Genomic DNA, 16,308 nt, shown 5'->3' with positions numbered 1-16,308 from the left:
GGGCCTGACTCCAGACTGGCCCATTGTCCTCCCCAGCCTCCTCACTTTCCGACTCCACTGCTAGCTCCACAGGTGGACCACAACACAAGTCTCCCGCGATGGCCAACCTGACCCTGGGTGAGCCAGATTGCTTCAGCTGCAAGGAGCCTGGCCTAAAGTTTCCATTGCCCAAGCTTCCTGAAGGGATGGGAACTGCAGCCCATCGCAGCTGAAGAGTTTAGCTGAGCCACGAAATTGAACACACCAGTAGAGCAGTGATGCACCCTGAGCAAGGAAGCATTGTGAGCTTTGAGGATGCAAGTGTCTGTATTTCTGCAGCTCATGCACAGAATTCATACCGTGCCTTCTCATTGGTGTTCAAGGAGGCTAATTGTGGTAAATACAAACCATTTGTTTGAAAAATAAAGGGACGGATTACAATATTGATGATGAATGTAAATAAAAAGGCGATTTCCAAAGCTTTCCTCCCCCACCGAGTGAAACCTGAGTTGCCTCCCAGAATGGGACATCTCAGGACCAGTTTTCTTTCCCAGTCTTCTGCAGAGGAAGATAAAGTGGCAAAGCCCGTGGGGCAGTGCAGGCCGCCTCTGGAAGTTGCTTCGGGGTGGGGGTGAGAGAGAGAAGCTGATGGTTGAGGCTCCCACCAACCCCCACCCCTGCCTGCTTGCCAGATTCCCCGATCTAGGGCAGGGATAGAAAAGAGGCAGCTTCTGCTAGCGTCTGCCCTCCCCTCCTCGTTCTCTTGACATTCAGACCACCTTGCAGCCCTAACATTCAAGCCCTAACACTAACACTAAGCCTTTCGGTATATTATTTTTTTATACTTAAAATGGTCATTAGAGCAGAGAACCAGTTGTTAAATTATTTGAATCCCACCACTGAAAGAGTCCATGAGCTGGAAGGCAAGACAAGGCAAGAAATTCATTAGTGAGGTATACGCTGTCCTCTGAAGCACAAAGCAGGGGTAGAGTATTATTTTTAAAGTGGCATCTCCAAATTTAAGGTTAAAACACCATTGCTAGATTATGATCACAAAGTACTGGTGCTGACATTATGCAATTAGTGGAGGAAGGGTATTATTTTGCACCACTACCATATCATAATCCCTATAGTTTGATTTGATGACAGTTAGCTTCATGTTTCTACCAAAAAAACTATTTATGTGAATCCAATGTTTCTTTTTTGACTTCTTGTTATAAATATTAAATGTATATTTATTTCAATTGTACTTTATCAAGGGATATTTATTAGCTATTATCTTCATATATGGAATTGCTGTTAGCTTCATTTTTTCCCATCAAATGCCCCATGTAAAGTATATTATTGGCTTGATTTATGTGAGATAATGTGTCCTATGTAATTCCTACAGCTATCTACTCTATCTCCCTCTTGTCAGGTGAATATTGACCATTTCACCAAGTCAGTGACCATGAAGAATCTGGTGGAACCATCTGTAAGCACTTTTGACCTGGCCCAGAAGAGAATCTTCATGCTGATGGAGAAGGATTCCCTGCCCAGATTTGTGCGATCCAACTTATATGAAGAGTTAGTAAAATAGCAGTGTGGCAAGCTGTGCAAGGCATTGATACACCAGCGCAGGGTCATTGCTTCCTCCAGTCCCTAGTAATCAACATGTGTTATTTATATGGATAATTGCTTTGCTTTGTATTTATTCCAGGCTTTAAAAACTTAAAGTCTGTGTTGTTAAACATAGTGACCATGCTATACTGTTTTGGTCTTTATTTTACTTCCTTACCTCTCTTTTTATTTCCACTACTCAATGTCACTGTCACAAAAATTGGCTTAGATAATACCCCAACCAAAAGTATGACACCAATTATTTACATGCAAAAGACCAAATTGTTTGTATGACCTTCTGTCTGCCTTTGATATCAAGTTTGTAGAATCAAGGACAACCCAGTTTTTAGAATCTTAGGGATATACCATTTGTCCTAAAAAGAATTCTGACCTGGGTAGCCTACAAACATTGTTCAGTTAGCAAGTTAGTAATCAGATACACAATATACACATAGTTTTCAATCCATGTGACAAATATACGTTATTGACAATGAAGCAATCACAAGTTAACCAGTAACTTCACAGTGTCATAGACAAAATAAAGGAGAATGCAACATGTATAAAAGAAGGAAAAAAATCAAGCCTCTATTTGTCACATATCACTCATAGCTATGGAGAAGATAGAAAACAGCATGACTTAGTCAAGGGAATACAAAACAAAAACACAGCCATAAAAACAATGTCTTTTGCTTTTTAGATAATTCTCAGTGAACTGTATTTCATATTACTACCAGAAATAATGCTCTCACAAGATTTTAACTACAATTTAGCAGGTAAATATCTCATTTGACTGCATCCATTTATGATGACAGCTAGTATTTACTATGTTGTCATGAACCAATGGAAACTAGTAAATATCAGCATTTGCTACATAAAGTAAGGAAATATTTAACAAGAAATCCCTCAAATGAAACCGAGTTATCTTAATATGAGAATCCTTGAAGTATATTTTGCAGTTTGTAGCAAGAAGGTGATGATTTTGGGTTTATGAAAAAAAATTCTAAAGTTAATTATATGCAAAAGAACAATTATATATTACTGGAATTAAATAATCAACTGATCAGAGTTAAGCGGTTGATCAAAATCCTGGGCTGATTTGTTATTAAAAGAGCAGCTTGATAAAACTCATAAATTGATATATACCCTCACAGCTAGCAGACAATAGACATCATATAATAATGAAATAGTTACAATATCCATTTTTAAATAAAAAGTCTTTTCATAGAAGCTGAAGAATATTGATCGGGACAATTTGTCACCCAAAAAACTAAATGCATTCTACTAAAATTTATCCACTACTTCATTAAATCTTCTATTTTTGCAGATTTAATCAGTCAATAAAACCAGATTTTAAGCTTTCTGTGGAATATACACAGTTTAGGGGATTTCAGGTTGTGAAGGTTCTATCTATTATTAAATAGAGAATATTCACTCTTAGAATAGCAGTGATGGATTCAGAATCCTTTCTGCAGTGCTAAGAATGTGAAAAAATTCAAACTCTGCGCTAAATGGCTATTACTAAAATATTTAGGAAAGGGGTAAGACTGAATAAATCAGCGGACCTGCCCAAACAGTATGACTTGTTTAACAACCCAGACCTTATGTTGCTTCTCTTATCTATTTCTTTTCCGTATTAAATTTATAAGTGTTATATTTTTATAATGGCCCTGCACAAATTCCAGTGTCCATGCACAGCTTTAAATAACCTCCCTGAAATCTTCTTATAAATTACGATAAAAATATTTAAGCTGAACCTTAAGCTGAACCTCTGTCTGTAGCACACTTCCCAAAGTATTATTTTACCACACACTTTAACCACAAGATTTAAATCTTCTTGTAATATATACTATGTACTAGTAAGATCAGTGACATGAATAGAAAAGGTATCCAGATAGAGTTGAAAAAATGCATTTAATTTTTTTAAAAAATAGACCAATTGTACTAGTCTAAAAATCAATTTACAGTTAAAGCCTCTACTTTGAAAAATACTAGTCAACCATTCAATATAGGTGAGAAACCTTTCAATGCTGTTTGCACATCGTCATTGGCTGTGGTGGAAGGCCAGGGCGATTTCATGTCATGGCAGGATGTGCACAGAGTCAGTTTCAAGCTGACAAGTTGTCTAACATCATCCAGCTAGAGGTTGATTTAAATTCCTCTCTAATGTAATATTTTTTTCTGATTTCTTTTTCTCAGAGACACAAATGGTTGTAATATTTTATTTTTATCAAAAGGGGAGGTAAGCCATAATTATTACCATGCCCCTCATATGATCTAGTGGAGCTCATGCAAAAGATGGTCAAACTGAATTGGGCCCAAATACTCCTAATGTGGTTTAGTTTTTCCCTGCATCCTGAGCAGCAAAAGGAAAAGAAAAAAACAGGGGGGAAGGGACCCAAGTGCTCTGGTTCCCTTGTTTTTTTTTTCTTACTTTATCCTTCTACACATCAGTATCCTCTTCTTACTTCATTAGGTTTCAGTTGCCTCATTCCTGCCCCATAATATTCATTTTTCCAACTGCTAAGTGCCAGCCTTTAGCACTTAGGCAACCAATCCAACTACCAATAGTGACTAAACAGCACTGGATCTTGCATCTCTCTTCTTAGAGTGCTCTCAGTTGAATGAGCATTTAATAGCGTAACAAATGTAGATTTGGCCTGTTAAATATATCCAAAAAGATAAGTTTCAGAAAATTTCACCAGCCAGGTCATCATTTCCAGTTCTCTTGAACTGCTTAATAAACAACATCTGCTCTCCCAAGACAGAAATATTAGCAAACTGTCTGGCCTTTTAAGAAAAGTCAAGTTGAAAGGAAATACCACAGAATAACTACTCTACAATGCTTTAATTATCTTCTTCTCTTGAAAAAAAAGATAAAAAAATGAGAGATTGATCCTTGTGAAATTGTGAGGGGATTATGTAATTATTTCCAGAGTCCATTTTGGAGAGCATGTCCATCCTACTGGCTCACAAGTCATTAAGATCCTGGAGGGAATTTTCCAGTTACAGCCATAGCAACTGGTGCCTTAGGCAAACCAAGCACTTGGTTCTTCACTCTCAAACCCTAAGGGTAGATTTCTGTCCTGAAATCTGAAGGAGCTTGTCAATAAGTTTAACCCAGCAGTCTCCTTACTTGGCTCTATGACATCCCTATTGACTTGAAATGGAATAAACAAAGGTTCAACAAGTTTGTTAAAATCGTAGTAAAAAAATAACTTATAAATGTTGCTTCCACACTAACAGGCTAAATATATCATGCATGGCTAAAGATTAGGGTTAAATCTCAGCAACATCATGAGAATTAAAAAGTTATGCATTATTTTTTTCCTAACTTCACTGCACAGAATATATTAGGCTAAATTCTCTCCATGCATCTAAAAATGGAAATATTTAGGTATGTTTTGTCTCTTGAAATGGGTATAGGATTTGGATTCAAATTTATATCAGAACATGATAATTATACAGACTTCTCTAGCTCATTATTATATTATTCTCAATGGCTATTGTTGGTTCATTCTGGATAGAAAGCAATGTGATTATAATTGTAAAAGTTTTGAATTGGGTGTGGCTATGAGCATTCTGTACAAAAGGTTTATCTTTAGGAGTTGTCCTGTTTTGATTCCTTATAGGTACAGTATATTTATAGACCACAGTTTTAAAGCAACTTCAAAATCAAATATACTTAGGGTTTGAGGGTGGGGATCAACTGCTTGGTTTGCCTAGGACACCAGTTGCTAGCAACTGGATTAGAGACATCACTGAGGGTGGCTTGTTAGAAGCACATTTCAGACCTAGTGTTCCTCAAGGTATGGCATGGGATGTAGGTTCAGATGGTCAAATATACTTTTCTCTTGTTCACTCTGCCTCTTCTTTAAGTCCTGGGTGCATGGCACGAATGAGGTCCTCATATTTTATTCTGATACCAACAACTCTATGAGGTAGATCAAGCTGAGCAAAAGGAAGCTGTTGAAGGCTGTCCAACAAATTTCCTGACTGATTTTCAACATCCAAAGTGCAATACACCAGGGGACAATCTGCTTCTCACTTCAAAGCCACTATAACAACTAACAGATGAGCAGCACTTAATAAAACTAATGAAATACTCTCAAAGATTCTTCATATTTGTAATTGCTATTCAAGACCAAAAGATGTCAAATACAAAGAAAGATATTAATTTCAAAGAAATTTAGGGTGCTGTGCTCTACAACAATGGATTCTAAGTAGCAATAGCACTTGGATTTACATATTGCTTCACAGTGCTTTACAGCCCTCTCTAAGCAATTTACCAAGTCAGCATATTGCCCCTGACAATCTGGTTCCTCATTTTATTGACCTTGGAAGGATGGAAGGCTGAATCAGCCTTGAGCCAGTGAGACTTGAACTGCTGAACTGCAGGCAGCTGGCAGTTAGCAGAAGTAGCCTGCAGTACTGCATTCTAACCACTGAGCCATTACAGCTCTAGTAATTTCCAAAATGCGATTAATAATAAATTATCTTCATATTCCCGGATTTTCTTTAATTGAGGCTATTTTTTGAATGGGAAGGAGATAGAGACCGGAAAAAAAATTACCCCATTTCTTTTTCATTTTTTGGGGGAATGTATTGCTTATCATATTAGCAGACATCCATTATTCTGATTTGGTCTAGCAGATAGAAGTATCCATAGCAATGGTCACTGGCTTCAGCTTGGCAGGTGCAGCTGGGCAAGGGAAGCCCCATATCTTTTTACATGCATGTAATGTGTGCAATGCTAAAACGTGGCAGGGTTCAAGTCACTTGGTGGTGCCCACCATTTTGTAGGCAGTGAAAGGAAAACATTCATCACATGGTATAAGAATTTTATTGTGAACAGGGAAAAATCAGGTAAATCATAATTGCAACTTTGACACATTGCACATTATTCTCGCAAAGGTTTCACTTAAAGATTCCATTCAAAATTGTGTCATTTTTTGGTTTGCCACAGCAAATACAAATGTGAAATGTTTCCTGATTTTTGAGACATATTTTAACAATATCAGTAGATCCAAACTACTGTTTACTTTTTGGTAATCGAGACATCTGCCAGACATAAACTTCCAATCTTTCACATAAAAGTAGAGTTGTAAAAGACGTTGTATTCTATTTAATTTAGAAGGCCATGCATGTCATACTGTGCGTGAGGAATAGGAGAGGGGGAGGGAGAGAAGAAGAGAGGATTGCAGATTTTTATTATGATTATTTTAGATCCTGCTAGTGAGATGGTGGTCTTGTCATAGCTGATATATTATTTATCCTATTTTGATTATTAAATAACACACATTAGTTATATATTTATATTCATCTTACTTTTTTATTATTGCTTGTAGGCTTATATATAATAAATATTGTGTCAGGGTTCCAAGTAACAACCCCAAAGCAATCAGAACTCTGAGGCCTAGAGTTTCCTCAAAGCATAATTTTATTTGGGATGTCATATTGGCATGGCTGGTGAAAACCTGACTCTGAAAGACCTGGAGTTTTCCTCACCAAAATCAAAACCCAAAGTTCTTGCCCCCCAGGTCACATGTCTATCATGTGCTCCAATCAGGTTGCAGGCCCAACTCCAGTTGGCTTTGGTCCATGCCCTTCCAACACCTGATAAAACATCCTTGGCTCCCACGGAAAAGAATGCTATTTTGGTTACACATCCCCCAGCTTCCTCCATCACGTTCCCACAGCTCCACCTGGCCTCGCTATGGCAGCCCTGAAGATGCTTCCAAAATGGCTTCACGGCTGACATAATTGGCAAAGACCTCTAAATTCTTCTCCTGCACAAACTGCATGAATGAATAGAATGTAAGCAAGTTGTATTCTTCTAACACTTCTATTCATTCAGGCTGAGCAGAAAACTTTTCCAGTAGATTTAACTATGTAATAACTTTTTTTCTAAATGTGTATGATATCTTTTGCTAGAGTATAGTAATTTGCGATTTGAAAAGTGCAAGTCACAGATGGATATCAGATTAAAAATATATAACCAGCTTTTCATCCAGTCTTAAATAAAGCATGTCTTACCATTTCATAAAGTGCTTGTTGTTTTGTACAATACTGTTAGGCAACTGCCTTTTGGAAACAAAATAAAGGCATATGAATACAAAAATGAGGTTCTGTTCTGTACATCAGTGCTTTGTCCCTCCACTCCTCACCCTTCTTCTTCAACAGCAGCCTACCATTCATCCTGTTAACCTCTGGTTGGTTACTGTATACATACAGTATCATTTTATTTAGATCAGGGCAAAGAAACTATAGAATTAAGAGGTAAGGCCAGGTAGTTTGGTAAGTAGAAACAGATTGAAAACAAGACTTGGAGGAAAGCAAATGCAGGGCCATTAATGCCTTGGTAAATCCACAATCTCCTTAACTTCTTGTATATCAAGACTAGTTGATATACTGTAGAGAGTTGAAATTAGTTCATGCAGAATGTTGAAAGCAATATGAAAGAAGTGTCTCTTCCATAGAAGCTCAATGTGTCTCCAAGCTGCTAATGATAATTACACATATTTTGAAACTTGAGAAATACAGCTTACTGCAAAACCAACTGGAGCAGTGATGGTGAACTTATAACACATGTAGGTGACATACCCTGTTTTTCAACAACAATTATTCTCAAAACCATGTTCTTAATGCAATTTCCGGAAACTGCAGAGGCTGCATGACAAACCCTCAGTAGGTCACACGAAACATCTATGCTTTTGTGTTGCCTGTGATGCCTCTGAAAATCAGACAAAAAACACAGTGTGCTTCTAGGCGGTTTTTAGAGGTTGGAGAGGCTGCAAAGAGCATTCCTCAAAACTCTTAAAAAACGAAGGCTTCATGCAACTTGGAAGAGCCTCAAGTAGGCCGCAGAGGCCTGTCAACAGAGAGAGAAAATACCACCTGAAGGTAAGTGATGCAAAGCAAAATCTGGGCTGCAGGGACTATCATGCTGTTCCCCAAGGCCTTGGAGAATGGGGCCAGGTGACTTTTTCAAGTGGCAGCAGTGGTGTTAGGCGGTGAAGTGGAAGCCTGGGCTATTTCTGGCTCAGCCTTGTGAGGGCCATGCAGGATGGCCTTTGTAATACTTGTAATATAGGCGTTGTAGCACTGTTGCCCTGGCTAAATAACATGGGTTTTCTTGTATTTTAATTCACCTTATTTGTGTATTGTTAATAACTGGCCATACGCTACCCTAGCTGGAAGAATGTAAAAAGCCTCAATTACAGATACCGGGATTTTACTAAAGTGCTTGGTACATTGTAGATAAAACATTTTCATTTTCAGACATTCCCGAGCAAGGAGGAACAGAAGAAGCATTAAGCCCAGTGCTGAGAAATGACTGTGATCTTTACCAATACACATTCTAACGGATTTCCCTTGCAAATATTTCTTTTTTATTTTTATTCAGAATACAATGCTCTTTTCAATCTTTATGCTTACATATTATTGGATGCTTTATTCCTATGATGAAACTGGATAGATGATTTCCCCCCCAACCTAATCGAAATGTTCTTTTATTAATAAAAAATAAACTTTTTAAAATTATGCTAAATATAAAGGGGAAGATGTGTTTTCTTTTTCACGTTCTCTCTCTTGTATAAAGGAATCCTTTTTATCTTGGAGCATTTCACATAAATCGTAAATTAAATGATCTTTCTGTCCTGCAAACTGAGGTCCATCAAACTGAGGCACAAACCTAGAGCCATATTTGGCCATCAATTGGTAATGCTGCAGAATGCTATTGTTCATGATGCCTAGATGGCAAGGGCAAGGTGGGGAGGGGAGAGAGAGAGAGAGAGAGGGAGGGAGGGAGGGAGAGACAGACAGACAGAGAGACTAGAAGAGTATGATTAGGCATTTTTCAATTTTTTGAAAAGTCAGGCCCAAAAAATTTGCCATCAGTGTAATAGAGGAATAGATTCTGAATCTGGAATGCACTGGCCTAAATTTAGCCATTCCTGATATTAGGAGCCAAATCTGTGTAGACAGTTGGAGTTTATAAGTGATTGTTTTTACACTTATGCAAATACATGCATTAACTAAGACATTTTACGGAAGAACTGACCACATATTTCTTGTCCTGTACCCAGCTCTGTTGGTTCATCCATCAAATAAAAAATGGAGTGGTCTTCCAACATACCTTGCAAACAGTTCTCTCCAAGTATCCATTACAGGTTATTTGGAAATAACTTTGAGGAGGGAAAAGGAAGAAAAATGCTGCTTAATGAGCAAAATGTCTCAAAGGGGATTTAGGAGAACAGGACCTTGAGTATGCCACATTTGTGTGTGCTTGAAAATAATAATCTTTACATTACAAACTACAGTTATTTCTGAAGGGAAAATTTGAATTTATTGATCAAATTTTAGAACAAAACTCTTCAAAATGTATTCTGATAGACTAAATATCACAAAATGCTTGATTCCTGAAAATGTATTTTATTTTTTAAGATAATGATCTAGAATGCCTTTGAATTTTGTGTAAAAATCAATGTGATTAAAATGATTTTCACTTCAAAATTTATTGTATTCTAAGAGACTTTCCTATGTATATTGCATCACATTGTTTTAAGTAATTTTATATGACATTGAAAAAATTTATTTTCCAAAGATGTTCATTATATAAAGTGCAAATATTTGTTGAGAAAGTTGTTTGCACAGATAAGTTTCAACAGGTGGATTAATATTGCACGGAATATATGGGAAATATTGGGTTACCAATATAATTGGTGGTTACCCATAAAAATTATATTTTATAGGAAAAAATATTTTAAAGTGGATGCTCTGAGTGCATAAGCTGAACCTCTCAGAATATTATTACTTTAGATCAGCTGTGTTATGAGGGAGCCATTTAAAAAACATTTTTCGCAGTGTGCTTTCTGTCCGTTTACAAGACTTAAGGATTTTTGTTTGGTTTATATCTGCTCCAGATGTTGTTTCTATTTTTGGAGTCTAAAAGTGTGTGGAAGTTTTGAAAGACTTGCTTGAATGACTTGCTGGGGCTCCTAAATAGTAAGCTTAAAAAAAGGAAATCGGTGAAGCTGATATTAATTATTAATACAACCTGTGGATTAATTGGATTCAACGTCGTTTCATAACCTAAGAGAGAATTAATTCCCTAAATTCTTAATATGAGATTAATACAACAACCACAGTTGGGATGGGTTGCAATCACACAGTGTGAAACATGATTCATAAGTTGGAATATTAACTTATGTATCTTGTTTAATTATTGTTACTACTAGAAGAGAATAGTTGCAGTTTAGGGCGGAACTGTATGGTCCTTGGTGCTCTCTATTTTCTTGCAGATGTTTCATTGCCCAGTTAGGTAATATAATCAGTGCTAGAAGGGAGTGGGGTTTGCTCTCTTTTATATACTAGTGGCTTGCCCTGTCAATGTTGGTGGGAGTGTTGTACTTTGGTTTCACATCAACAGGATTGTCACTATGATTCTGACTGACTGCTGTGCACTAAAAGATCCCAGGTATAGGAGCCTATCAGGCTATAGGAATGGGGGAGGGGCGGAGTGGCTAGAAGGCAGGGTTTAAACTGTAGATGTTTAACTGTGGAGTTTTAATGTTATGCACCGCTTGTGGAATCATTGTGTGTGAGTTGGGCAGCTACATAAATCTGTCTAATAATTTTTTTAAAAAGAAAGTGTCGTTCCGTAGATTTTTAAAAGTTAGAGACTATGAAACTACTCTGAATGAAAAAAATTACTCCTGGTTTGTAGTAATGGAGTGTTGATATCTGTTGTTTGGCAACATATATATTATGGTGTTTTTTTAACATAACATAATATTTTTACAGTTTATTTTCCTTTTTCTCCTTTTTGTCATCATTGTTATTAATTCTGGAGTTTTATTGTTAAGTGTTTGCATGTATTTACACTTTTCTCTGTTAACTTGCTTAACAATAAAAAAGAAACAAAAAACTAAAACCAGCACCTCCTAATGTAACTGAAGGAGATGGCTGGTTTAGAAATAGGGAAATTTAATTAAACAAACAAACAAACCAACAAATAATCCATGATCTAATTCTCATTACCATACAATGCCCCAGCACACTAGGCTAGCTTAATGGTTGTTTAGCTAAACATATCATAGTACCTGAAACAGCTGCTGGTTAAACTGTGAAGTTCAGCTGATCTAGTTATGAAACTATGCATAACCAATTAAAATTGGGCTTTGCAAAAAGGATAAATAATGAGATTTCAAATTCCTTTCAGCTATGCATAATTGTTACTGTTTTATGATTTTCCTCACGTACAGTAGCTCTGTTAAAATGTAATGGTGTCATGGCCTTTGCTGGGAGGCAGTTTGATTTTAGATCGTGTCTTACTCCAAAAACCAGCATTTACTTTGCTATCTGCTGATAATAGTCTAACCTAATAAGGAAACATTAGTTTTACATTTGCTTTATTCATATATTGTTTATTATATAATTCATTTCATTTTCTTTCCTCAAGATGAAAGCCTTTCAACATTCTGATTAAGGGATGAGAGCTAAACAAATCCTTGGTGATTGCTAGTCCAATCTCTTCATCACAAAAATAGCAAAACTGAAAGAGACAAATGTCTGACTCTGGATTACAAAGGAAGTTTAGAAGAAAGCAAAGTTTATTCTAACATGCAGTTGGCTGCTTTTTGCATTGTTGGAAAAAATTATGCAGTAGGAAAAAAATACAGAAATTTATCAGAAAAACAAAACAAAAAAAACCCATAGAAAATTAGTATTTTTTTCCTTTCAAGCAGTGCATTATGGTGTCTAATTACTTAACTGGTCAAATGCACTGATGCTTGAATTGTTTTTTCTGCAGTTCTAATTATCAGTTGAAGTCTGTGTCTGTCTTGTTTGGTTGCAGAGCCAAACCAGACAGTTATAGAGGTGCAGATGACAGACTCTATAATTCCTCTGTAGAACTGAATCAGCAGCTCTTAGGGCTGTCTGAGCTTTCTGAGTTGGCGCAGAAAGAACATTCTTTGTTGTGCTTTTTGATGACGTTTTTGATGTTAGGTGTCCATTTTAAGTCATGAGATATGATAGAACCTAGAAACTTGAAGCTCTCTACTGTTGATACTCTGTTGTCTAGTATTGTAAGAGGTGGTAGAATAGGAGGGTTTCTCCTAAAATCTACCACCATTTCTATGGTTTTGAGTGTATTTAGTTCAAGATTGTTCCGGTTGTACCACAAGGCTAGTTGTTCAACCTCCTGTCTGTATGCAGATTCGTCGTTGTCTTGAATGAGACCAATAACTATTGTATCGTGTGCAAACTTCAGTACTTTAACAGAGGGATCTTTTGAGATGCAGTCATTGGTGTATAGAGAGAAGAGAAGTGGAGAGAGCACACAGCCCTGGGGGGGTCCTGTGCTGATTGTACAGGTATCTTATGTGATTTTGCCTAGCTTCACCTGTTGCTTCCTGTCTGTTAGGAAGCTTCTGATCCATTTACAAGTGTGGTCAGGTACTGATTTAGTTTAGTTAGAATATCTGGAATGATGGTATTGAATGATGAGCTGAAGTCTATAAAGAGGATTTTAGATTTCTTAATAATGAAGACACTGGAATTTAATGCATGAATGACAAAGGAAATTATTTTTACAGATAGTCCTCGACTTACAACCATTTGTTTAGTGACCATTAGAAGTTACGATGACACTGAAAACTTATGACTCTTTTTCATATTTATAACCATTGCAGTTGGTCACATGATCCAAATTCAGACACTTGGCAACTGACTCATATTTATGATGGCTGCGGTGTCCTGGGTTCATGTGATCACCTTTTATAGTCTTCTGACAAGCAAAGCCAATTGGGAAACCAGATTCACTTTGCAACCATGTTACTAACCTAACAATGCAGTGATTCAATTAACTAGTGTGGCAAGAAGGTTTATAAAATGTGGCAAAACTCACTTAACAACTGTATTGCTTAGCAATCAAAATTTTGGCCTCAGTTGTTTTTTTAAAAAATTATTTATTTATTTATTTTGTCACACAGTATCTATAAGCATAAGCATGAGATAACTATATAATATATAAGCATATATATAAGTATGAGTATGTAATAACTATATTAATTGGATATAATGAAAGGAATCAATAGGATAGGAATGGTAGGCACGTTTGTGCTCTTATGCACGCCCCTTACAGACCTCTTAGAAATGGGGTGAGGTCAATAGTAGACAGTTTTTGGTTGAAGCTTTGGGGATTTTGGGAAGAGACCACAGAGTCAGGTAGTGTATTCCAAGCATTAGCAACTTTGTTACTGAAGTCATATTTTCTGCAATCAAAATTGGAGCGGTTAACATTAAGCTTAAATCTATTGTGTGCTCGTGTATTGTTGTAATTGAAGCTGAAGTAGTCTTCAATAGGAAGGACATTGTAATAGATGATTCTATGAGTTAAACTCAGGTCATGTCGAAGGCGGCGTAATTCTAAATTTTCTAAACCCAGGATTTCAAGTCTGGTGGCATAAGGTATTTTGTTGTATTCAAATGAGTGGAGAACTCTTCTTGTAAAATATTTCTGGACACGTTCAGTTGTATTGATGTCAGAAATGTGGTATGGGTTCCAAACAGTCGAGCTGTATTCAAGAATTGGTCTAGCAAATGTTTTATATGCTCTGGTTAGCAGTGTAGTGTTTTTGGAGAAGAAGCTACGCAAGATTAGGTTTATAACTCTTAAGGCCTTTTTTGCGATGTAGTTACAGTGGGCTTTGGCACTTAGATCATTTGATATGTGATTGTGATTGTGATATGTGATTGTGATCATAAGAAAAGACTACCTGCATCTGAAATGTATTTTATGGAAGAAAAGTTGTCTTATCCATTATTTCCAAGACACCTGTGTTTTTCTTCCTTGCCAATGTCTTCCCTCCCTCCTTCTCATCTTCTTTTCCCCTGTAATTTAAATTTTTGACTGTTATGCCTTTGTTCTCTTTTTCAGTTTGAAACCATTAGGAAGGTACCTGGGGACTGTATTAAGAAGGAGAGCTATGCTATCTATACAGGTGTGTGTGTGTGTGTGTGTGTGTGTGTGTGTGTGTGTGTGTGTGAGAGAGAGAGAGAGAGAGAGAGAGAGAGAGAGAGAGAACAAGAAAGCCATTAAAGCATAGGTTCAATAGATTTTGTCAGATTTAACTGGTAAATTACATTGTTCATTTATTTACTAGGCAAAATAGATGCTTTGGTTCTCTGCATATTGAAATAATAGAGGTATTATTACTAGTACAGAAGTATTATTCTGTACTAGTAGTCTATAATAATAAAGGTGAATAGAAGGTTAATCGTAATAGAAACACAATACAATATGTAAGAGTTACGGTGAATCTGTTTCATTTTTAACAGCAGTCAATTTCTGCCAAATTTTACAAGCTGCTTTGCAAAACGTAGCAACATGTTACATTATGCTGTGATTACAATCAGAGGCCTAAGTACCAAGACATCATGTTGTTGAGTATGGCCAGGCAGCCTTGCAAATATTGGGGAGATGAGAAATCTGGAGGGACTATGCTCCTTTGCCAATCAGTAAAAGGGGAATTGAAAGTGTTCTTGCAACATTTTTATGCTCTATATCCTTTATTTCCCTTTATAAAGGGATCTACTCATCTTCCTACTCCTAAACAGATAGGAAGAATATGTGATAATGTTGACAAAGATGGCTTCCAGGAAGCCAACTCTACTATTAAAGGAGCTAAGCCTCTTGGGGAAAATATTTAACTAGAACCATAAAATTTGATTCATCAAACTTTGTCTTCCACCTTTGGTCAGATCCAGCCTCATAATGGGCAGTAGAAATAGAGGAAACAATAGGACAAGACCAATTTAACTACCTCTATTTTCCCTTCTTATTGTCTTGGGCCAAAAATCCTGCCTCGCTTATAAACTCCTTGGAAAAGAGCAGCAGAAGCTGGGATTTTTCTGCTTTGCTCTCTTTTCTGGAATGTTGGCAAGTTCTGATGAATGCATGGGTTCAAGTTTATTTTTAATGTATTTATCAAATTTTAAATTGCCCATCTTCCTCACAGAGGGACTCTGTACTTTTCAGTCTCATTATTCCTCATCTGTAAAATGGGTATGTGTTTTCTGGATGCCTTTTCTATATGCCAAATTCCTTATTCTTATAATATATATATGTTACTATATTTTTAGTTTATGGCATTTAAAAAATGTTACGTTACACATGACGGAAATCTTTTTTATGGATCAACTAGGATTACTTGGGAATTACATAGAGTTACCGTACATCTGCAAAATATAATGAATGTTTTCTAGAATGCCTGTTTCCTTAAGCCAATAGATTTTTGGCTTGATTTTATGCCCTGGCTTACTTTCTTTTCAGTCACTTTATTAGCTTTTTCTTTCTGACTAGTCACAGTTGCTCCTTGGTTACGCTGGGATAGGGAGGCTTGGACCCTAAGTTTGATAGCTGTTAACCTTTAGCTAATTAACTTCATATTAGATTCTAGGCAGGAACTACAACTTTTCATTTCAAGATCTGACAAGTTTCCTAAGAAAAAAAAGGAAAACAAGAAAATGTCTTCTAGAATATTGAAAGAAGCATTTCAATCAGAACTTCTCCTTAGGCACTGGAGTTCAGATAAAGTAAAATAAAATTAGCAATTCATGTATTGGCTTATTTACCAACATAATCCTGCTGCTTGTCAGATTAATGCAGACACATTGTTAATAAGATTACATCTCATTTGCTAGGCTCTTTTGATTTACAGTAGTTCT

General features: G+C 36.6%; 1 protein-coding gene across 1 annotated transcript in view; it reads left to right on the top strand.

The window, feature by feature from the left end:
• LOC131195009 (regulator of G-protein signaling 5-like) overlaps positions 1-7,690 on the top strand; it is a 37,378-nt gene extending 29,688 nt beyond the window's left edge. The window contains exon 4 of the mRNA XM_058176632.1: positions 1,397-7,690. Coding sequence (XP_058032615.1) covers positions 1,397-1,558 — 162 coding nt within the window. The 3' untranslated portion in view covers positions 1,559-7,690. The remainder of the gene's footprint in view (positions 1-1,396) is intronic.
• Positions 7,691-16,308: the final 8,618 nt, after the last annotated feature.

The sequence above is a fragment of the Ahaetulla prasina genome, chromosome 3, assembly GCF_028640845.1.
Source record: "Ahaetulla prasina isolate Xishuangbanna chromosome 3, ASM2864084v1, whole genome shotgun sequence".
Lineage (NCBI taxonomy): Eukaryota > Metazoa > Chordata > Lepidosauria > Squamata > Colubridae > Ahaetulla > Ahaetulla prasina.
The sequence above is the reverse complement of the archived record's forward strand: the minus strand, read 5'-3'. Positions and strand labels throughout refer to the sequence as shown.